Source organism: Mytilus trossulus, chromosome 4 (genome assembly GCF_036588685.1).
Source record: "Mytilus trossulus isolate FHL-02 chromosome 4, PNRI_Mtr1.1.1.hap1, whole genome shotgun sequence".
NCBI lineage: Eukaryota > Metazoa > Mollusca > Bivalvia > Mytilida > Mytilidae > Mytilus > Mytilus trossulus.
The window spans coordinates 26,482,203-26,507,449 of NC_086376.1; the positions used below are offsets into that span (position 1 = coordinate 26,482,203).

The following is a 25,247-nucleotide window of genomic DNA, read 5'->3' on the forward strand; positions in this document are numbered from 1 at the left end:
ACATACAGTGATATATAACTATTCCATGCTAAGTGAGACAATGCTCCGTGTTTAAGGCCGTACTTTGACCTATTATTGGTAGCTTTGTTTTATACATTGTGACTTGGATGGAGAATTGTCTCATTGGCACACGTACCACATGTTCTTGACCTTCTTATTTATATTATGACGAATGTACAAACAAGAAATATCCAAATTACAAACATAACATGTGAAATAGTCAAGCAATACAGCGACACTAAAATTAAATAAACTAGTGATTGTTCAACAAATATAATTAAACGAAATATGTAAGAATGTTGAAAAGACATAAGACTGTAATGCTACAAAATAACAATAATATTGCACTATTTTCTGTCTGGAATATCTCGCAGGAATATTAATTTCTTAAATTTCTTCTGTGCTTTTAATTTATTAGAATTTGCGTTTAAATCCAGATCGTCGATATCTATTATGCGTTTTTCATTTGTTATTAAACTATCTGATTTCCACAATGGACCGGGTCGGTTAATTTCTATCTTTCGATGATTAAGTCTTGAAATTTTTCTCCTAGCAGAAAATCCACTGTCACTAATGTTTTCATTTTCTGGAATTGAAACTAAATTTGAGTCAAGGTTAACAACATTTCTAGGAGACATTTTAGGTGGCGGGGAAATTATAGACCTTTCAGGTGTGGCAGAATTTCGATGTGACGAGACGTCGTTTTCAGGAATAGCACCTAAATCAGGCTGTCGTATTTTCATACGCTTAGCACGGTTAGGACGTATTTTGAGAGGAACTACTGGTGATTTTCTACCACTCTCATCTGGGTTATTAATCGGCTCTTCTTTCACAATTTTATCAAGCGGTATTATTTCACTTTGTTCGTGTACAAATTCAGTTTGTATAGTGTGTGGTTTTTGAACTGATTCTTTAGAATCTATCGGCGGTAACATAGAAAACGAATTCACATTTCCTTCATTTTTGGATTTGACAGGCACTTCATTCAGTCGAGAATGAGCAGCCGGAGGACGTTTGTTATTTTCGTGGGCTTTCTTTGTTAAAATATCTTTTTCCATTTTAAGAAATTGTAATGTTTCCTTTTTGGTCCCTCGATTTCGTAAACTGTAATCGACGAAATCATATAAATCTGATGCACTAACGAAACTAATCTTGACACGGTGTGAGCGGCCATTTAATCTTTCCGATAGAGAAGGAAGTGGTATACGTGTCGAGACACGTGATGCTGATTTGGGACGTTTTAATAATCGTTCTCTCTCTTGTTTCACCAGACTGCTTTTACCGATGAGTTCGTCTAAAGATGCTGGACGTCTTGGAATGTTTCGTTGAATCGGAAACTTAGGAATGTGTTTTGCTCTGACAACCAGTGGTATATTATCTTCATTGTCGCTTTCGTCGCCATCAAATTTGTTCCGTGAATTAGAGATGTTTCGTACACGCTCTGTATATGCAAGCATTGATTCACGTAGTGCCTTTTCCCTGTGTGTCGATTTAGAAGTTTTTAAATTAAATTCTTTTTCATAGTTAAAAAGTCGTTTTTGATAATCTTGCTTTATACGAGAAAAACGAGGATTTAGGTGTGGACTTAATCCCGCTGAAAGCTTTCCTGGTGACGCTGGATCAGGTGATGATGACATATCTTTATGTATTTCCCCGCATCATTCAGGTGACTAATTTATGACACACGACTCCAAACAACAATCTCCCAAATATCAGTATGTTTCTGCAAATACAGAAAATACACACTGAATTAGTTACAAAAAAGTAAAGTGACAAGTTTCTTTCTAACACAAACAATTCCACTATCAAAATAAAGAATTAACATGTGCTTTGATATAAACTGTTGATATTTTTTTTCACAAGTTTTTGTTTAAAAAGTTACATACAACAGATTAATAAAGCGTTTCAGACGCATGAAAAGTGCTCTTTTCCCTTTTGACTACTTACAAGACAAAATAACAAAGTGGTTGTCGTAGGTTGCTGACTGTCATATTTGCTTTTCGTTAATTTATTGTTGTATCACAGTGGCGGATTTACCGGGGGGGCACAGGGGGCACGTGCCCCCCCAGTTCAGGTCACCAAAAAAATAATTTCTAACATAATTTTATTGCTACTGAATCTTCTTATCTAGAGCGGAAATGAATCACAGCTTGATTTGACTTCTTAAACTGGCCGTTAATTAATGCCAGCGTCCACATGCGTGATTTATGACAACTTATCGATGGGTGTGTAAATATTGACACCTTTGTGTGTTTTTAATGTCTCTTTGCAAGCTTAAATTATGGAAAATACATTTACATGTTGATTGGAATAGTACGAATTTTTATTGGTTTATAATACAATACAGATTAAGATCGATTACCAGGTGAAACTTCTGATCTGTGTTTTTAAGGAATAGGTACAAATTATATGTTTAATGTCGATTATGTTGGTATAAATCTATATTTAGGTACTTAGTTTCTCTCCATTCCAAAATACAGTACTCACAATACCATTTTATTTAGAATTTATGTTTTTTCTCTCTTCAAAACTGTCTTTTTGTGAATTTATTCAGCAACAAATCAAATCATTTGTTTTTTGATACCATACACGTTTGTTTTTTTTAAATGGAATGTCCTATTTCCTTTCCTCTTATGTTCAAGGGAAATCGACGATTTGTCCCCCCCCCCTTTTTTTTCACCGGTCTAGGAAAAACATGATGAATTGACATTTTCTTATAAAAAAAAACATTAATAAAATGCTAAATTATTTTCTTAGATCTATTTTGTAACTGAATCTGGGACTTAATCATTTCTTTGAATGCCCGAGCATACAGTTATATTTGTTTATTTTTCTTGTTTCAATTGCCATGTACATTTATGAGGCTGAAAAAAGGTCACCATTTGTAAGGATATGAAGGTGTTTTACAGATATTAGAATAATGTACAAAAATGTAAGTCTAAAGAGCAAGATCAAAAAAATATAGAGGTGATGAAGAAAATATTGATTGATTGTATGTTGTTAAACGTCCAGTGGCAAATATTTGATGCATGTTGAGGACAAATATAATAAAGATCAATTGGCAGGAAAAGAAAGTATAAAGTGAAATAGTAAAAACAAAGATCTAAAAATATAGAGATATAGAAACGATGATCTAACCCTCCCCCCCCCCCTTTAGAAAAAAAAGCAACAACCAAAAAACAAAACACTCACACTCGCATATACCGTATATACATCTCTAAAAAATCAAAAAATTTGGTTTCATGGTGCCCCCCCAGACATCAAGGTTCTGGATCCGCCCCTGATCAAATCAGGCCGTATTCTTTTTTCGTTTGAAATTGTTTCACATGTTGTCATTGTCTGCAACCTTTTAAAGCTGTACTGTATGGTTTGGCTCATTGTTGAAGGTCGTAAGATGACCTATAGTTGATTTTAAATATGCACACTATTTTTGCTGCGATGAGATGGTCTAGGACAATCATACGTATCTCCTTATCTCAATAAGGGTAATAATAGTATTATCAAAACATGTTCCTACAACAATTCAGGCTTGGTTGTGTATATCATATATATATAGAACATGATGGGGTTTTTTCCCCCATAAACTGCACAGTCTAGTCAATAAATGTAGTCAACATAAAGTCAGTAAAGATTCAATAAGATCTAAAATATGTTACAAAATATCTTTTTTAAATTTTTTACCCAAATAAGAATTCTAACTGATGTTTATGAAATCTTTTCACTTCACCCTCACACTTATACCATTTTGATTTCGACTTTGGTAAAATTATTTCCTTAATCCTCCCATTAAAGTTTATACTTGTAGTATCTTTAATGCAGACTCCGTTAATAAAATTTGTTGAAGAAATTCAACATTTATTTATTTACATTAAAGAATATCTTTTATGTGACTTGAATAAAAAATGTAAATAAATAATTAAAATTTCAAAATACAATGACAAAGTCAATTTTATCAATAATCAAAAATTGATACCTCGGCAGGAGTCCAGTTATTTAAATATAAATTGCACGGATGCATAAAAATTTTAAATGAATAAACTTAAATAGATAAAACGTGTATAGCTTTTAACAAGAGGGTAGGTCAATAAAGGGCCACGAGACATTTCAACAAGTTTAACTTATCGATGCTCCCGAATACTTGAAGTTAAATTGATTTTAGTGATATTTAGAATTCAATGGTGGACGTCACTTTAAATCAGCACCTGAAAGATATATTTGATACGTTCAGTTATTTGATGAATATATGAGTTGTAATGGTTGATCTAAGTTCACCAATAAAACATTAATTGATGTCTGATATTTATAAGATGTATCGTACTTTTATGTTTAACATTTTAAGTTGTGATTATTTTAATATGCCGGGTAAATTTTGGTAGTTGCAAATAATACAAAAATGACAAATTAAACATTTATGAAAACAATAATGAAAAAAGTAAAATCACAAAAATACTGAACTCAGAGGAAAATCAATTTGGAAAGTCCATAATCACATGGCAAAATCAAAAAACAAAACGCATCAAAAACGAATGGACAAGAACTGTCATATTCCTGACTTGGTACAGGCATTTTCAAATGTAGAAAATGGTGGATTAAACCTGGTTCTATAGCGCTAACCCTCTCACTTTAATAACAGTCTCATCAAATTCCGTTACATTTACATGATGCGTTAAATAAACAGTCACAATCAATAAAATAGTCAAAATATGGGAACATCAGTCATCATCGTATAACAATTTAACAGGACACAACAACATCTACTATCTACGAACACATGGATTGATTTGAGTGTCTGACGTCAGAAAAATTATATACGTCACATAAATTTGTCGTTCAATGTGCATACAATAGTTATCAAAAGTACCTGGATTATAAACAATTTTAAATTTTACATAGGCAATGAGCGCAGACAGGGTTAAAAAATCAAAAGTATGTAAGAATAAATTACAGAAATCGAACTAGTCCAAAAGTTATACATAGAATTTATGAGAATCCAAAACTTTTAAAAGGAACAATTTAACAGGACACAAAAACCTATCCACGAACACATGGATCTACTTGAGTGTCCGACGTCAGAAAAATTATATACGTCACATTCCGTGCTACTCACAAACAATCCGATATATAGATATATAAATCCATATTTGTTGATGAAAAAAAAAGTTGTATACCAATAACTCTACCGTTATTTGCAACACGATAAATCAAATACTGTTCAATTGATTCAGTGACTTTATTTTACTGACTTGCACGTGTAAAGTTCAATTGTGTCATTTGATTCATCAAGACTTCGATCTATTATAGACTTCTTATTCTATATGGTCTTACACGACTTAGAAAAATGGTTGTATTACAGAGAAAACATGTCTTTAGTTACAAAATCATTATTAGGTAAAATGTCATTTCTTAAAGTTAATCAGTCACATCTAAATGATATACGAAAAATTTAATGGGATCGATCACAAGGCTTACTGATCCTCCTCTTTACTCTTAAACGAAGGGGTATACGCTTGCAACTTTATTAAAATTTGGTAATAAATGCGATATTCCGTACAAAAAACTGTTTTTGTATTTCTGAAATTCAACACAGTAGTACAATTGGATAATATCTCGACCAGCGTGTAGTGTTTATATAATCACTTTTGTACTTAACAGCAGCTTGTAAGAACTTTCTTCTAAATAGATTACCATATCATAACTCAGATAATATTTTAGGAGTTTGGGTCCTCAATACTTTTCAACTCCGTACTTTATGTGACCTTTTTATATTTCTTAATTCGAGTGTCACTGGTAAATCTTTTTGCAGACGAAGCACGCGTCTGTCGAAAAAAATGTTTATCCTGGTATTTATGATGATTTTTTTTTGTCTCTGTGACAGCCAAATAAGAGAAACCCTCCTGTAAATATTTTTTTCTAAACAACAGTCAACATTCGATGAATTTACTTCTACGTGTCTTACAGTTCTTATGTCATTGGTAACTACTGTCGTATTTGTGGTTTATCAATGACATAGGATGCTCACTGCTATAAATATAAGGAGATGGCCACAGACCACAATTAATTTCTCTATCAGTTCTTTATAACCTTTTGCATCATTAACAAAATTGCACCATGCACTTTTGTCAAATTTTTTGTGTGTGTAATGTATTGTCCTAGTCCAAATATATATCCAAAATTCAGAAAGATTGAAGCAATCACTTTTACAAATTTAGCCAATACACATCCATACCCCTATTGACAAGTCAAGAGATGTTCCGAAAACTGTAAATATCACCTTTTTGCACTTGGCCTAATCACTCATTCCATATCAAAATCAGTTAAAATACAACATCCAAAAGTTTATTTGACCTCTCTTCTTTCATTTCCACCTAAAATAATTAAAGGAATGAGTGAGGAAAGGAAAGAAAAAAAAATAAGGAAAAATACACTCTAATTAAAAGGAACTATATTCGTGGACAAGCGGGGTCATTAATTGTGGTCTTGGGCCAGATGCAATCTCCACTACAGACAGAGTTGTCGTCCTTTCCTTCCTCCATCGAGGAGGAAAGGACGACAATTCTGTCTGTGTTGGAGATTGAAGGAGACGAGGAATTATCATCAGCAATGCAACAGAAATCAAAGGACGAAAATGTAAAACAAGTATGGGTGCTTCAACAATGAGAAAACACAATACAATATAGTAGACTAAAGATGCCGACATGGAAAATGTGAAACAATTCATAGAGCATTCTGTCCTTCTTTCGTTCTTTTTAATCTCGATACCCAAAGCAACTGTGACCTATTTTTTATTTATTTATCAAATTCAGCATAACGGGTAGGTAATGTTCTACTCCAAAACAAATTTTCCATGACGATGATTTCAGATTTAAAGAAATTATTTGGCATTATGCTTTATGTAGAACGTTCCGTTCCATGTATTGTGGTCAGAAGACGCTTTGCCAATGTTGTATTAAACACACTATTTTGATAGCAATCTGGCATTACTCTTACACCAAGTCAAATTACAATGAAAATATTCTGGAGATGATATCAATTACTCTGATTTTAATTTCAATATTAAACTTTGACAATGCTAATCTTAACAATGATTTCATATGTCAAGGTTGGCAATTTTTTACTTAAGTAAGTGGTTTAATATTGTATTTTAGAACTCCATTTGTAATGTAAATAACAATATATGGTCCATTTGTACATTTAAAATAAAAGACTTCCACTCTGTATAATTAGCTTTCAACTGACAATCAATTCAATACTTCAAGAGTATAAGTATACAAGTCTAAGTAACCAAATGTGCATCAAGTATTCTTACATTTAAAATTTGCCTTTTGTAACACCTGACGATAAAAGTCAATTAATTTAAGGTGACACATATTGTTAAGTAAATATTTATATGTTGGTTTAGCCTTTATTTTGTTAAGAAAATCGTGTGCCTTTTCTTTTACTTGAAAGAGCTATTTACCTGATAGAATCAATAAAGAAATCAAACCTGAAGAAGTACCTACTTTACTTATCACAAAAACCATTTCGTTACCAATAGGATTTTAGAATATATGTATACGTTGAAATTAGAGATAAAAAAAAAGAAAGAAAGATAATATATACAATGTTCGAATGAGTACTACCACTTCTTCGTCACACAAAAAAAAAAAACGTAAAAAGTTTTAATCATTCTTGATAATGTGAGCTATGCTATAAAGTTTTAAAATGTTGTACATAGGTTTTATACCTAGTAAATACTAGACCAAAATCTATTCATATATAGGTCTTATGTCAAATATATACTACGCCAAATTGAATGTTTTATTTCTTCCTCTGGGAATAAAAGTAAGTTAAGATCTTGTTACTGGTGACTACGTGCTCCTTGGTATTACTTGACTGGAATCCGCTGAATATAAGTTTGTCTTATATTTATTCTTAGAGAAACTAACTGCAAGGTTTTCGAATGATATTTGTTTAACCCTTACCTGTCAAAGGTATTTTAGGAAACAAATTATTGGAGAATTGAAGATATATCGTAGATTTATTTCCTAGGCGTCGATATGCTTTCAAGTATTTGAATATTTGTCAATGGAGATAAACCAAATACAACAAAGATGTAAACCTAATATGGAAATTAGATTCTATAAAAACAAAGTTTAGATCTAACCGTATCATAAGCATTCACAAATCAATAGTAAGAAATAAGGAAAGCAGTTAAAACACATATTTACACACCATTAATCGATGCCAATTTCAAAAGCGAAAGTCAATACAGGAATACAATTAAACTTTAATGATTTATAAATATTATATATCTGCTAGAAAGTATTATTGACACAGATTTCACTGCATGACAGTTTTTCATTTCCCGTCTGGAAAAAGATGTAGCTCTGGAAGAAACATATTTTGTGTGGAGTACATTGAGGACTTCTGAATACCGTCAAATGTTGTCTGTCTATGTATGGAAGTGTAACAGTCCCATTCTAATGTTAAGGATGTTCGTTACTCTCGTTTGACTTTTTGTCAACATCAGAATCCTCTAGTTTTATCCATGCAGTGCAATATCTTTTTCAAAATTTATAGTTACTTATATTCAAAAAAGCCATTTTTGAAAATCTTATGAAAGTCTTTTAAAAGCTATGCACACAATGTATTTTAAAACAGTGGAGCGAACATCCTTAATTACTGCTATAAACAAAGTCCTTGAACTTGATATTAAAAGGCATCAGTTTGACTCCAATGTGAATTTTCCAAAAAAGAAATGTAAAGATCTTGATTATGGTAAAAAAAGATATTGTCTCAGTGTATTTGAAGTATCTGTGACTGACTTTTTTGTTCTACTGACACAAAAATGTGTTCATCTTTCAGTCAATCAATTGCTAATGTAACCTTGACCTTCAACCTAGGGACTTTAAAATGAAAATGGTAGATGTCATCTCATCGATCATCACCAAATAAAATCTGATAAAAGTTCAACATATAATTCAAAAGACAACATAAAGAAACCAAAATTTGTCAAAATTTCATTCTATCAATAACTCCAGTGATTTTGAATTTTAACCTTTTTCACCAAAACGTAAAGAGAAATCATTTGTCATCTAGGACCAAGATTGCTTCTTGTTAGAAATATTCGCACGAGTTTAATCCATAGCGGCGTTCGGTCACAAGTTGTCTTTTTTTTATATTCAAATACGGCGATTAGTTATTCTTTTTATTGCTTTGACAAATGGCTTTTTTTTTTTATGAAATTTAAAAAAAATCTTGACAACGCCTATTGTTGTAAGACGTCAGAGAGTGAAATAACCATGTTTATTTCACATGTGAAATTATCGGTTTTTATTTAACTGGGAAATCAATGTAATTCATTGCAACCAATGTAATAATTTATGGTTATTACAGGCGGAAAACGTTGGGTTTTTTTTACCCCCAAAAATGTAAACAATCTGGGGTTGTTTTTTTAACTCTGGCAATACAGCACAATTTTTTCAAATATGTATACCTCAAATTGAGAATACACTCATTTTGATTCGTTAAACAGTTCTTTAGCTCAGTAAGTTAACATATAAATCAGCCTATTTTGCCTTTAAAAAGATGGAAACGGATCTATTCATTTATGATAAAAGTGTACGATTCTGTAGGAATATAAAGTAAGACTTCAGTAATGCATGAATACACCAACAAATTAGACGAACGGTTACATTATAAAAGTGGTTACATAACAAAATATGTGAAATCATAAATATCATGTAATCCCTGCGACCTAACAGTTGTGGGAATTAAATCCATGAATGCTCCATGAATGCACTACCTGTAACTAGTTTTAAAACTTTGAACACGTATATAAAAAGTAAGTGTTATAAAACAGCTATTTTTAATGACGTCTTCTCGTGTTGACATACAATGCTTTCAAAACAGTTCTTTTCGAGACGTCTCATGTTTTGTATCTCCACCGTTTTAAACGTGTTTATGGAGCATCGACCGAGTGATTATTTTGGAAATATTTGACCCAAAACGGATGGGTTAACTCAGTGCCACAAGTATCGGAGATCAATATTGACCCAGTTCTATCCAAACTGTTCATGGTTAATAGTTAATTAGCTAAATAGCTCCCTAAAAGACTTGAAGAAAAAAACCTTTACAAAACAGAACTTTATCTTTATTACTTTTACACTTAATTAGAAACACAAAATGACAGTTCCTACCTTATTGAAATAGTCCGTTTTTTTAGGATTATTTGGTTCCAACTGAACAAGACCAACACTGTTAATTTGAACTGCACAATCAACCGTTACTTCTTAAAAATACAACTTTATAGTAACGTAGAAGCATTAAACAAATAAATATCCACCATGTATTTTGAAATAATCATTTTGACCATCTATGAGAGATGGCGTTTCGACCGGTACATGCTTTATCATTTGTCGATCCGGAACGAAATTAATGTATAGATTTCAATTAACAATCAGTGTTTGATTACGATTCAAAGATTTTAATCTGTGAAATTCATGAAATCTAGATGTATTTAGATAAATATTATTATATAGAAGGAATTAATAATCATCGATTTAAACCTTGATACAGACGATCTCTGTTTGTGGCATAGAGATTTCATTTCAAATTACAATAACGTTGACGCGTAAAATAAACTAAACGAATTCATATTTCATGCGGTAATATTAATCCCATAGAAAGAATATGGCACGGAGCCAGTGTGTGTTTAGTACATATCGGAGAGTAGGAATAAGTTATAGTCAAATGCACATTCAAATTATGCATCTTTCTATATTATTTACGTACGATTTTCGGATTTCCTGAGCACTGTCCGTCTATATATTGTTCATTACAATACTTGTTACTGTTGTATTCCTTTATTTCAATACATACTCAACTTCATTGATATTTAACAAGTCGTATACATCCATTTTAATACAACAAAGCAAAATAAGCAAAGCTGGTGCCATAAAAGAGTAACTTCTGCTGATACATGACGCTTCCTACAGCCAATTTGGCAAAACCAACATTTTGCTTACATCCGAATAGCAAACGATCTATGTAAAATGAACAAGCAAATAGTATTGGTTTACTAAAATATTGTGATCATCTATTTATTAAGTATTGGCTGACCAAACATATGACATTATTGGTTGGCTTAACATATGACTTGGTTGTCTTATCATAATCATGACATTGTTGGTTGACTAAACATATAGAACAGCATGGCTTTCTTTAAAATATGACAGTATATAAATGACACATAGCTGAGAGGGTGAAAGAGCAGATTTGTAATCCGAGAAAACATTGTCAACCGCGGCGAAGTGAAGATTGAAAGTTTGTTATCGCCTAAAAGCAAACGTAACGAACTGTCGTCTGTTTCTAAGCGGTAAATGCACCAATGAAAAACTCGTAAATAATCAATCTACATAATATCAACCAAGGATGCTCATCTCAAACACACCTATCTAATACAAATAAACAATATGATTCCTGTCTGTCCTTGACAAATAATATGATATCTTTCAGTTAAATCTTTCATTTATCATATTTGGCACTGATTGAAAATGGATATAGGGTTTAATTGACATCAAACGACATTAAATAATAAATAAACAGCTTGATTTGATTGAGTTTAACGTCCATTGAAATGATTATGTGCATATCATCACTAGGAGAACATGCCAATGTAAAATAACATTAATTCTGCTTTATACTAGACCAACTCACTTCTAAAAATTAGGAGCTGTGGTATGATTTCAAATGAGACAACTCTCCACAAGAGACCAAATGAAACAGACATTAACAACTATAGGTCACCGTACGGCCTTCAGCAATGAACAAAACCCATAAAGCATAGTCATATAAATAACATACGTAAAACAATTAGATTAAACGAGAAAACAAATGGCCTTATTCACGTACACAATAATGAACGAAAAACAATACAAATGTGTTACACACCAACAAACGACAACCACTGAAATACAGGATCATGATGATGACGTTAGAAGTTAGGTTGATTTCCATATGATATGAAAAATACGACATGCATACCTTTTGTAATTCAAATTTAGCTCCATACAAGACTGACTGACAATTGTTTTAGTAACACTACCCTGTTCCAATATAAAGAGTTTCAGAATAGAACAAATTCATTAGCATAATGCTTGTAAAAATTTGGCAGCTTTGTGACTGAAATGTCAATTTTTATAAAAATGTCAAGTCACAGATTTTAAGAAAATGACGTACATGCATTAAATTCAGTATTCAAAGCTTGCCAATATCACCAGTGAATCTTTATTACTGAAAAGGAAATCGTGTAAATATTTCCTGAAATTAGCATTACAAATAACAAAACCGAGATAATGCAAATGAATGCAAACGTCAACACATTTATTCCATATATAACTGTATATATTGCCATGGAGAAACTTAGAGAATAAGAAACCCAATAATCACAGACTTCTTTAAAAGCTACCGATAAAAAAGGAGACTGTGACACAAGATTTAAGATAAAAGTTGAAAATCCTGTTGATTGGGCTCGAAATTGCTTTTGATTGCTTATGTCACGAGAGTATGAATGTAATACATTGTCAGATGCTCTCTGATTCCATCTCAAAGTTTTAAAAATACATTTCTTTATAGAGGTTTATTGTGCATACATAAACGCAGGGAGAAATGCATTTTAACGACAGGATATATCATATATAGTGATATTGAAAGAAAGCAATGGTGTAGCCTGAAAAAAATGACCTAAGACATAATTTCGGTGTTAAATTTTCAAGAGACATTTTTTAATATTTTTTTCCACCTTACTTTGTACTTTGTCAATCAAGCACAGCATTGACAAAGAACTCATAGGTGGGACTCTAGGTCTTTTCTATACTATTGGCTGTTGTCAAACGTATTTTTGATGATTGTTCTTATCATTTCAATCTGATAGAAAAAACACAACTGAGAACATTACAGGAGTTTTTCGATGTTTATATTGTAGACAAGACAAGACATGTACAAGACACGTGTCTTCTTTATATTGTAATTGTAAGTGCAGGATAAGCTTACTTTCTCTGATATAAGTCCTAGTTTATATACGAACACATTGGTGCAGAATAAGCATACTCTCCCTCTCTGCCATTATTCCTTGTTTATATGGAAGCACTGGTGTATGATAAGCCTACTATCTGTGATATAACATTTAGTGCAGGATAACCTTAATCTCTTTGCTACGACTCGTGGTTCTATTAGAGTTGATGTTTTCATTCACATATACCCGAAGTTTTGGTTTTTGCATGTTCTTCGTAGTCTGTTCATGCTGTTCTAAGCTGTTAGATGTCTAACAACGCCTTACACTGTGACTTAATTTTCTTCGTACACTTAAAAACGATTGAATTCTCATTTTTTTTCCCAATTCACAGATTCACACAGAGGTACGAAGAAGAGTTACCAAATATTACATGTTACGTACTTATAAATATGTCTTATATATATTTTGAAGAGCTTTAAAAGATTTGACAATGTGTAAAGTTGTGTAATTCTATGTTTCATTCCTTTTGATAGTTAAAGTGGCAAACGTCTTTAATTGAATATTTCTTATGTCATGAAAGTATAGTGTGAAGATTGATTGATTGTCAATATGTGGCCTTGGAAATATAGTGTTAATATCTATAATACAATATAGGTATTATTTATATAATCAATGTCGCTATACCAACATTAGATATAATGTTCATCTATAGGTTTTAAAAATTTAAAAAGGGACTTTTTTTTGTATAGTAAAAAAAGCATGCAGTAAACATACAAAACGATTTTTTTTTATCTCAGGTCAACCGTCTTCGATAATAGACGATCGCTAATTCAATAAGCCAAAGTCTAGAGTAGAGATAGATTGCTGGAAACCGTAATCCATAGAATGGCGATAACAATGGCAATGAAATAAAAAGAAATCAGGAATAAGCAAAACAAATATACAAACGTCAATCAGAACAGTTCAAAGTTATATGCAACCACGGTTTAAGTATAAAACTGAATCAACGCAAGACAATTATATGTCCAATCCAAAACAATAAATAGAAGACAGACAAAACCAAGTTCAATTACAACCTGTAAAAAAAATAAAAGAAGGCCAAGTACCACAACCAATGAAAAACAGTCAATCATTGACCGATACCATAACAAACCGAGAAAATACATTGCCTTGGCTAATCACAAACTCTTAATCGGAAAAGACAACACATTGGTCAGTCTTAAATGATAATCAAGGGAAGATAATACCATATAAAATAAGAAGATGTGGTCAAACTGCTAATAAGGAAACTCTCTAACAGAGATCAAAATGACATAGAAGTAACAACTATTATAGATCACCGTACTACCTTCAACAAAGAGCAAAACCAATACTGCATAATCAGCAATGAAAATGTCCAAAATAACAAATGTATAACAATTCGAACTGGAAAATATTTATATAAAAACAATGAACGAAATACAAATATGATATACATGTCTAGATGATATTTTAATGTGCGTCGGAACTAAACACATTTATTCTAAAAACAGTTGTTGGCATGACACGGGTTGTGTTCTTCTCATATATGTTATGATGGTATGATACTAAACCCCTAACGGGAAGGATTGTGCCTGATGTTCATATGATGAAATCATAATCTTTCAGTCAGTTTAATTGAAGTCTGGAGCTGGCATGTCAGTTAACTGCTAGTAGTCTGTTGTTATTTATGTATTATTGTCATTTTGTTTATTTTCTTTGGTTACAACTTCTGACATCAGACTCGGACTTCTCTTGAACTGAATTCTAATGTGAGTATTGTTATGCGTTTACTTTTCTACATTGGTTAGAGGTATAGGGGAAGGGTTGAGATCTCACAAACATGTTTAACCCCGCCGCATCAGTCAGGAGCCTCTGGCCTTTGTTAGTCTTGTATTATTTTAATTTTAGTTTCTTGTGTACAATTTGGAAATTAGTATGGCGTTCATTATCACAGAACTAGTATATATTTGTTTAGGGACCAGCTGAAGGACGCCTCCGGGTGCGGAAATTTCTCGCTACATTGAAGACCTGTTGGTGACCTTCTGCTGTTGTTTTTTTATTTGGTAGGGTTGTTGTCTCTTTGACACATTCCCCATTTCCATTCTTAATTTTATGGTAAAGGAACGTACAAAATGTGACAAGGTTAAACAATTTACCGAACGCCCAACCATCCCAAAGAGTGGGTCAGCGATGTTAGAGAAAAAACATATGAACAAACTGTGAAAATCCGTTGATAGAACTCAATTGGTTTTAGTTATTAAAATGAAGCAACACACAAACGAAATTTATTTAATATTCACGTGATTATTCTAATATTTTAAATGAAAGTAAAGTTAACAGCAGTTAAAAGACATTGCACAGAGGTACTGTGCACAGAATTGATGATATGTGCCAGTTACATAATTCAATGTATTATCTTAACATCTAGTGAAAGGATGTATCATTTTTGTTTATAATGTTTGAGTAAATAACAATTTAGGCCAAGACAAATCTATTCTGCTAAGTAAAACGTCAATTAACAAAAACCCAAATCTTACGACTACATATAGTATGTTATGTTAAATGGGGGAAATGTGATGTACAGCTAGAGTTCTTATGGTTTACACATGAGAAATTTTAAATGTTTCCTAAAACAAAACCGTTCAGTTAAGCGAACAGTTATGGAAAACAAGCTTATAAATTTGTTTGTCAGACTCGCGTTTTGTCTTCCAAAGTCAAAAAAGCCTCATCAGTTAGTGACGCTAAAACAAAAAGGTAAAAAAGTGAAAAAATACAAAAATAGAACGAAGTTGTAGAGCAATATTCGACCATAAAATTACAACTCTCATTGCTTCTATAAGACAATTTTCTTTGTACTGTCTGATATTTGATTATATGCATGTTATGGAAACCATGACTTAATCAAATAGTATTTAAAAAGAGATTTTTACTTTAACAAACATTGAAAATAGTGTATATAAGAATCAAATTTTGAAGATATTTCTTGAGATGTGTAACATATCTAATATGAATCCATTATGTTGTTAGCTACATTGAAAAGCATCAATTTCATGGTAAAAATCCACGTATGAAATGTATTGTTATCTTCTAAAATACTGACTGTAGAGTACTCATCTATTTACTAAAACCTTATTAGTCTAAAAGATTATGTGATATTGCATTCATTAAAAGTTATGTTTTTTTTTATTTCATTAAGACTGACAAATGTTGAATATGAACTTCAAATACTCATTACTTGAGAAAACTGCTTGAAACTAGATGTTTTAGACATGACGAATTTACTAATAATTTTAAAATTACAGAATTGAATAATAGATTTCAATATGTCAACAATGCAGAAAGAATATATAAACACGTCAAACCAAAAAGTTAAGTACGAGATTTAATTTGAAATGCTCTTCAAAACTTTATAAAACTATTATCTATTATAAACGTATAGAAAGTTTTATTTTCATTTACTGGGTATACACCCCGTTACTATTGTCATCTGAACCTTGTATTTGTGGCAACACTCTTACTTCTTAGTTTAGCCTGAACTCTACGATTTCTCAATCAAATAAATTAAACTATTGAGCAATAATTATTGTACGAATATTTTTAAATTGAGATACAGGTGTTGAACCCTAGGAAACAGGAAAACAAACAATAAAACAAAGAACAACACGGCAGTGTGTATACCAATTAAGATACGATATGATATAGACGGTTCTACATAGTCCAGACCAATTAATCTAATTTAAAGGTATACTATGTAACCCAGACCTATTAATTTAAAGATAAATTACTACATAATCCAGTCCAATTAAGGTACTATATAACCCAAACCAATTATTCTCTACATAAGAAACTATCAAAAATTGTAAATTTTAAAAGCCTAAAAATAACACATCATGGTTACTACATGCAAACCAACGATTTAATTTACAAAACAGTTTATGCAACAAAAGCTTCAAATGTTCAGAGTCACAGACTCCAAAACCAAAGTCCGAATATAAACCAAGGTTTAAGCTGTACAAATCACCTAATGAAAAGTGATTATTAGTTCAAAACAACGTTTTCTTTGGACCAATGATTTGGCTGTTATCACAAAATGACCAATGTTGCTGAAGCCAAACCACCGTTCTAATGACGAGAAGTGTGTAAATTATCAAAATGACAAGTGAGTCTGAATTCATCAAACGTTCTCATTTACACCAAGGGTCAAGCTGTACAAGCTACCACGAAGCAAGTGCGACTAAATTCAAAGCAAGATTTTGGATCGATGACACTGTGTAGTTCTTGAGAAAGGAAAAACCAATCCACTATCTACCAACGAGTGTCAGGATTATTTGTGACATATATCCCCAGAGATAAGGGCGTATAACATGTAAGACACCTTTGATTATGTCTTTGCATACAAATAGGAAATTGTCTCGTGTGTGACATAGAAGTTCAATTAGACAAATAAATTATACCGCAATGTATGAATCGATTACATCATATGGCTTTAAATATTTGATTTTCTCATTAGCCATTAATATGGGTTTAAGTATGTGTGTTATGCCAAATACAATATCAATTGACATATCTAAAACATATATAAACAAATATCCATGATAACATAGAAATCGACCGTCATTGGGGTTTGATGTATTGAACCGTTTATTAAATTGTAGAAGGAACTTGGTGTATAACCAAATCAAGTGTCCACCCATACATCCGTTCATCCATCCTAATGCTAATAGGTACATATCCTTGTACGTTATTTCTTAATCATTTATCACATAAGGAAGTAAAGCATAGCCTAATTTATCAATATATTGAAAAATATAACAATATAATAAACTTTGGATTTATTTTTAGCAAATTACAAAAATAAGTATCCACTCATTGTTTAGAAGCTGTAAAAACGACAACAAACACTAAGGTATTATATATATATTTACGAAATCAAATGTAGTTGAAACACATCTATGGAAAAATCTATTTCAACAATGGCTTGATCAATGTTATAGTAAAGATATCGATTGCTATGTTCCAAACCCTTTAAGTTCTGGATAGGCCCAAATCCCCGCTAAACCAATTTATGTGAGGACAAACAAGCAAAAAATGAACGGAAAGAGTGGCTAAACCATGTTGAATAAAAAAATGAACGGAAAGAGTGGCTAAACCATGTTGAATAAACTTTGTTTCAGAAAAATAAAGGTTTAGCTTTAGTGTAAATCTCAAAATTATTGTCAAACTATATGGCAAAGACAAAACTCCGAATGTACCGGGAATTGATAGCGTTTTTGGGACATTCCCTTCATATTCTCAGTACTAAACAAACACCCTAAAACTATGAACCAAATCAGGGAAACTGTTATGTTATTACTCATTTTTTTTTATTGCGGCATACAAAATAAATAACCTGTTCTATAATTTACATCATTCATATAATGCATTTATTAAACAAACCAACTGGATTTGCAAAAATGATCCACTTTATTAACCCTACGTTGTGCATATATATTCCAGATATTAATACGGCATCATAAATACAAGGTCACCATCTGAGTAGTACGGAATGTCTATATATCTCACATCTTCACAAATTGTGGTCAATATATAGCATTGATCTACAATCAATGTATGACCTTGTCAATATATAAATGTTCGTTTATCAATATATGAAAGATCAGTAAAGATCTACTAATAATTGGGGTAATTTAAATATTTCTTTATTTGTGTTAAATGTCAGTGTAAACTTCTTGTACAGAGGGTCAAGTGTCAACAATTTCAGCCTATGTTTTCTTAGTCGTTACTTTGCTTTATCTTTGTACTTAATTTTATAAAAAATGTAAAAAACAACACGATGGTTTTATTTTGATCTAGTTGGTTGTGTTTCTTGGGAAGTCTACAAATTAAACAGTTCATATTTCCTACTGATCTTTCTATAATAGGAAGTTAAACATTTTGTTTTACTTCAACAATATTACAATAGGAATGTTTTAATTGACTTTCGATACCATTGTTTAGTCCTATCATCAGCGTTGAAATAGTCGGTGCTTGGGTTCCTAGGGGATGAAAATGTTGCCCCCAAATGTCTGTTCTGAAAAGGTACTTTTAATGTTCTGAAGTTTTTTACGGTATAATTAATAATCTTTTGCTACCGAATGTACCTGAAAAAATTTTGAACCAGAAGCTAGCACCTTAACCTTCTATTATTTATAAATCTTAAATAAAAACAGACCATATAGGTAGACGAATTACATAGAAATTAGTGATAATTTTCTCAATAAAATAATTCTCTTGTCATTCTTCACAATCACTTTTTTTCAATTCACACCCTAGCTACATTTAATCCATTGTTTTTTTTTCATTTTACGTTACAGTAAAACTAATCGAATAGTGTTATAACTTGTATGACTTATAGTTATGCAATATTTAAAACATCATACGCAACGATAACTTTGTTACAAAAACTTCAATCGCGTTTCATGTTCTAATTGACGATTGATAGAATAAATCTAAATTATTGTCTATGCCAATCTAACTATTAAAAAAAAGACCAGTGGGATCAAAATGTTTGGTGGTTTTTTTTTTCGTTTTTTTTTTTTAGGAAAAACCCCGAGCTCGTTTGATTTAGTAAAGTGTTATCTTGTCTGTTTCAACCTTCCGTGTCATTTTTTATTGAGTTATGTGGTTATTGGCGATTATTTTTCTAGTCGAGCTTTATTCATAACATTTCAATGGTAACAAAAAAAAGTTGGGTATTACTGTTCATGGAAACAATGTAAATATTTCATAAAAGAAAAAACTTCATCTCTCTGTTTACTTTTCTCCATTTAATAGTTATTTATTTCTTTTTAATACTATCAATATTGACGTATAACATAAACTACCTTTAGAACTTAGTTCGACATCAAATTGGAGTTTACAATAGTCTCTTTCAATTCAATTATTTTTGTGTTGAATTACTAACATTTAATTATATGGCGCAAACGTTGATCTATGTTGGGTTCATGAAAACTTAATTAAATAACTCAATTTATAAGACTAACTGCACTTTATTAAAGGAATAATGTAAAATTGTATTTACATTGTATTACAAAAGTGCATGAAACCTTTACATTTTCATTCGTGATATTTAACAAACTTTTAATGATAATTTTATAACTTTTTAAAGGATCATATAGTTTGTTTGTGTTGCTGATAAAAAAAAACTGACTTTGCGATCTCAGTATTATCATTACTGCTGGACTGGGTGTAAATCTTGTATAAACCAAATATCAGTTAAAATCGTTCACAGTTTTTAAGTCAGGTGAATATCTAATATTGATATTATACAATTTTTATTAAAATCTTTTGTAATGATGAATACAAAAGTAGAATCGTAAAACATCATATATTACTGTAAACAAGAGGCAACTATACCAACGACATAGGAACACCTAAAAAAGCTTTAAGATAAATATGATTGCAACCAAATGTAAAATGCCTTACTCCGCGGTTTTATTTTATATAACTTTTAGTGTTACTGTTTATATAAGCAACTTGTCTTTGTCATGGCTTTACTTTTGAATTTTCGAATATATCTGTTGAATTATGACATCCTCATAAACGCTGCCAAGAAAGTTTCCACAAACTTTACTCGGCTTCTGATTGTATATATATACAATTTCCGTTTATAATGACAACACGAACACAGTAAAAATAATTTGGTATCATTTTTTACATTCTGTAAGTTTCTGGACAATTTTTTTTATTATAAAAAACTTTTTAAAACAGATTTAGAAAGAACATTATCTCTCTGGTAATCTGGTAATTGAATTTTAAACATTCTTTGAATTACAAGTTTTTAAGAGTCTGTAAGATCATTTTTGTATCTCGTATTTACAATAAAATATTAAGGAAAAAGAAAATGAATATATATACATATATAGGACATACCTGTGACAGACATGAGAAAATCCTATGCTATAACATACTGCAGTGATCAGTTGTATATATTGATTACTAACTTCTAGGTATATATATTTTATGACGGGTCTAGTTCCATTGATAAAGACATTTAAATCTATAATGACAATAATAACGTCATTTTAATCACCCCACAAAGGTCCCCACGGTATGAATACATACTAATTACGCCAACGGTGTTATAATGATTTTTAGGCCTTGACAGAATATTAAAACTGAAAATATAGTTTTAACATAGGTAATAGTTTTTGATGTTTTCTTCAGAAGATTTAATGTTAAATATAACATTCAAATGTAAATGACTAGATTTTAAATGAGACATGAAATAAACTGAAAGTATGTTCTAATAAGTTTTAAATTGCACAAAATTACAGCAAAATGTTACGAATAAAAAGTTAACTTCCTTCTTTATAAAACATAATGGCTTTTTTATTTTGGGCCACACAAACATTTGTATGGTAAAAAATACATAAATTTTGTATACCGTGCGTGATTCAATCAAGAAAATATCGATATTTCGAGTTACTTTTGAATTTGCAGACGACATTTGTCTAAACAATTTTGTTTTAATGCATATATTCATGTCTTTTAAATATTTATATTGTTTTATCATTCCAAGTATGGGAGTTTTTTTTGTATTTCAATGCAGGTGGAGTATAACAAATAACTGGTATTTTACCATATATAGCATGTAGGAAATATAAAATTGTATTCATCCTCTTATAGATACCTGGCTGCTTACTAATACTAGATGCACACCTGTATGTTGTTATGTAATTCAATATACGACAAGCCGGCCAACAAAAACGAAGAGAAAAGTTATTGTACAGCCTCAAAGAAAGATCAACGAATCATTCTGAAAAGATGAAAAAACAAATGAAAACTGTTAAAATTAATGTCTTATGAAAACAAAAATTCTGAATTTACCAGTTTTATATATAAAAAACGAGGTTAAAAAGAAATGAAAACCAAGAATTACAAAAGGCTTTACATCCGGTGTAGATACACAATTTAACATGTATTGTCGAAATGCGCATCTGGTGCAAGAAAATTGGTACCGTTAATCTTATTACTACCACTGGGTCGATGCCTCTGCTGGTGGACTATTAGTCCCCGAGGGTATCACCAGCCCAGTAGCCAGTACTTCAGTACTGGCATGAAAATACGGATTTTTTGTGTTATTAAAATTTGCTGTTACAAAATGATAGAAATTATAATAAATTAAGGAATGTATCTCCCTCGTGCAAAGCTCTGATTCCTTTCACGGATTTGGCTATACTTTTTGGACCTTTTGGATTATAGCTCTTCATCTTTTATATAAGCTTTGGATTTCAAATATTTTGGCAACGAGCATCACTTAAGAGACATGTATTGTCGAAATGCGCATCTGGTGCAAGAAAATTGGTACCGTTAATCTTATTAACAAACAGTAATGTCGCAGAAAATCACCGCATCAATGTAGCATCATGTTATCGGTCTTTACTGGGCTCGAGATACGTCAGCCATCAGTGGTATCTACTAAGTGGCCGTAAATAGTAACCAAGAATACCCTATAAGTATGGTACACGCATGTAAGAATCGTACTTGGTCCTCGAAAAAAGTAAGCCTCGCAGTTGTGTTTGCTAGGGTTTTTGTCATAGTCATTTGGGTTTTCAAAAAGTTTTGTATCTGATACATTATCTTGATTGACAAAGTGTAACTGTTTTCACAGAAGCCTCCCATACCAGGGTATATTCAGACCAATACATGTGAGCGTATAACTAAAGGAACTGAGTGTTACGAATTTATCAGAGTAAAACGACTCCTCTTGAGCTCATAGAAAAAAATATAAGGTGCTACAGAAGGAGAGACTTTCATTTTCAGTGTCTGTTTTTTCTTTAAAATATATGCATTACTTAAATATCAGGATTTCTTTAGGGCTCTCTCTGTCTTTTCCATCGTTTATCTCCAAGTCTTCGAAGGACACCTACAGATTTAGAATTTTGCCATTCAGCCTTTTGGTTGCTGGGTTGATTAATCATGATTCACAATTTATCGACAAAAATGAAAATTTATAAGTAAAGAATTCTGAATTATCTATCTTGCCATTTTAAAACAATCTACATGTATTCATTGTGTGTCTATGCTACCTCATGTTTGTATCAGTTTGCTTTGAGCGGCGAAAACGTACAAGTAATTTTATTTTATTGGTTTCGAAACTCTACCCAACCATAGTTTATCATACAATCACATTATTGGAATAAAAACTTATGTAAGATGACTTGGTAATTGTAAAATTACACAATACAACACGATACACCTAAACGGAATCCATAGTTTCTTGTTATCAGCCAAGCATAAGGCCTGATACGCATTATCATATATGCATATCATTTAGTTCTCTGAAGCCCTGTTTAATGAAACGAACCATTTGTCGAACAGTTTGACAGTGTTATATCTAAATTTATTGCCTGTGTTTTTTTGTTTCGTCTATGCTCCTTTATTGATTATTTTCCCTGAAATATACGTATTGTTTATCCAAACATACGCTTGAAAAAGAAAATACAGAGCAACATTTAAGTCATCATAGTACAAAGACTATATCTGATCGTTTCTCCGAACACACATATCTCTTATCTCAAATTCAAAACCGAACATAATCGAAAATAATGTTCCATTATGGAAATTGCATCTCTGTGCAACAAAATATGGTCATTTCTTTTGTTATAAATAGCGAGTTACAATAAGTTAGGCTGATCTATTGTATTTAAGATTATAAATGTCTTTTTTCACCATTTTACCTTTCATCATTACGACGAACGAAATTGTGTTACGTAAGCTTAATGTTTTTCCTTTCAATATCATGTCTGGAACTACCATATGTTAAGAGGAATTTGAAATAACTTTTTTATCGAGGTAATTTACCTAAGTGTTCTTTGTTTTGGCGTTATTGAAGAGTTACTACAACCCTATTTGTACTATACATTTTATAAGTTCAGATATAACAGGTATTATAACCCCGTACTGCATTGTAGTTTCTTGCTGGTTGACATAGTATTATAACGCCCTATTTGATAGTTCTGTAATTTTGTCATTGTTGGGAATGAAACATATAATACCCGATGACCAATAAATGAATAGTTTACAAATAATAAAGGATACACGCGAAGGTATTGGACAAAAATCGAAATAATTTGAATGACTCTTGTGTAAAATAAGTTACATAATATCTTTTTTCTTTGAATGAAAAAAAGTTCGACTTGTTTTGTAATACATGTATAGGCTTTTACTACATTTTGCATAGTCTTTGATAAGTTGAATTCTTTACTGCATTATTTTTTACGATTTGTATCACCAACTTCTCATCGAATCTTTACAGGACTGATGTTAATAATTGACCAGGACATTGTTATCCGTCAGGAGCACACATTATCATTCCTGGTCTATGAAAACATTTTGTTGTTCAGACTGTGGACTAATATTTGTACTTTTGTCTTATTTTCTTTCTCCAAATGATATTTCCTGCTTTTTTCTAACACTTGTGGTTTTAATTGTCCCCTAAGCATCGTCTCCCTTTTTTAAAAGATAAATTATTCTCTCTTGAAGATGTAAGTCCTTTCGTGGTTCAGAGGTATTTGGTATCGAGCAAAGATTGAGGATAATCTTTTGTTTAATTCATTCATAGCTGCTTCCTTTTTTAGGAGTGGGTACAATTCAATGCTTGATATGTGATATACATATGTACGTTGATATTATAGACAATTATATTTCGACCTTAAGATTTATTTTGGTTAATCAAGTCGTTCGGTTGCGAAAGATTTAAGAGGGACGAAAGATTCCAGAGGGACAGTCGAACTCATAGATCTAAAATAAAGTGACATCACCATGGCCAAAAAAGAAAAAGACAAACCGACAAATAATAGTACACAGACACAACATAAAAAACCAAAGACTAAGCAACACGAACCCCATTAAAACTGGGGGTGATTTGTAATGCATCGTTTTACCTGGAAATGTTTAAACGTAGTAAAAGTGGGATTCGTATTTAAGGCTTACATGCACTATTAACAATATTTTATATACATAGAACTTTTTCTAGTTGTAAAAATAAAACACGCAATAAGAATGAAAGGAAACGAGGGTCATATGCAAATAGTTAGTATAAAACATGATGAATACCAAGTTTGTTGATATAGTCAAACGTTTTTATTACAGGTTCCTTATAACTGTACACAATACATTCAATTTCAAAGCAGTTAGACAAAACATAAACCAAAAATAGCACGTAAAGAACAATAGTTACAAAAGGCGA

General features: G+C 31.4%; 1 protein-coding gene across 2 annotated transcripts; it reads right to left on the minus strand.

Annotated features, from left to right (window-relative positions):
- Nucleotides 1-257: 257 nt before the first annotated feature.
- Nucleotides 258-21,138, minus strand: LOC134714972 (uncharacterized). 2 transcript variants are annotated; one of them, XM_063576750.1, is made up of 2 exons: nucleotides 20,927-21,138; nucleotides 258-1,723 (listed from the first exon to the last, which is right to left on the minus strand). In XM_063576750.1, exon 2 carries the CDS (start codon nucleotides 1,635-1,637, stop codon nucleotides 348-350), a length of 1,290 nt encoding a protein of 429 aa, XP_063432820.1. In that variant the 5' UTR covers nucleotides 1,638-1,723; nucleotides 20,927-21,138; the 3' UTR covers nucleotides 258-347. The 2 variants fall into 2 exon arrangements, with proteins under 2 accessions (XP_063432820.1, XP_063432821.1); XM_063576751.1 differs by lacking the exon at nucleotides 20,927-21,138 and adding an exon at nucleotides 13,033-13,313.
- Nucleotides 21,139-25,247: the final 4,109 nt, after the last annotated feature.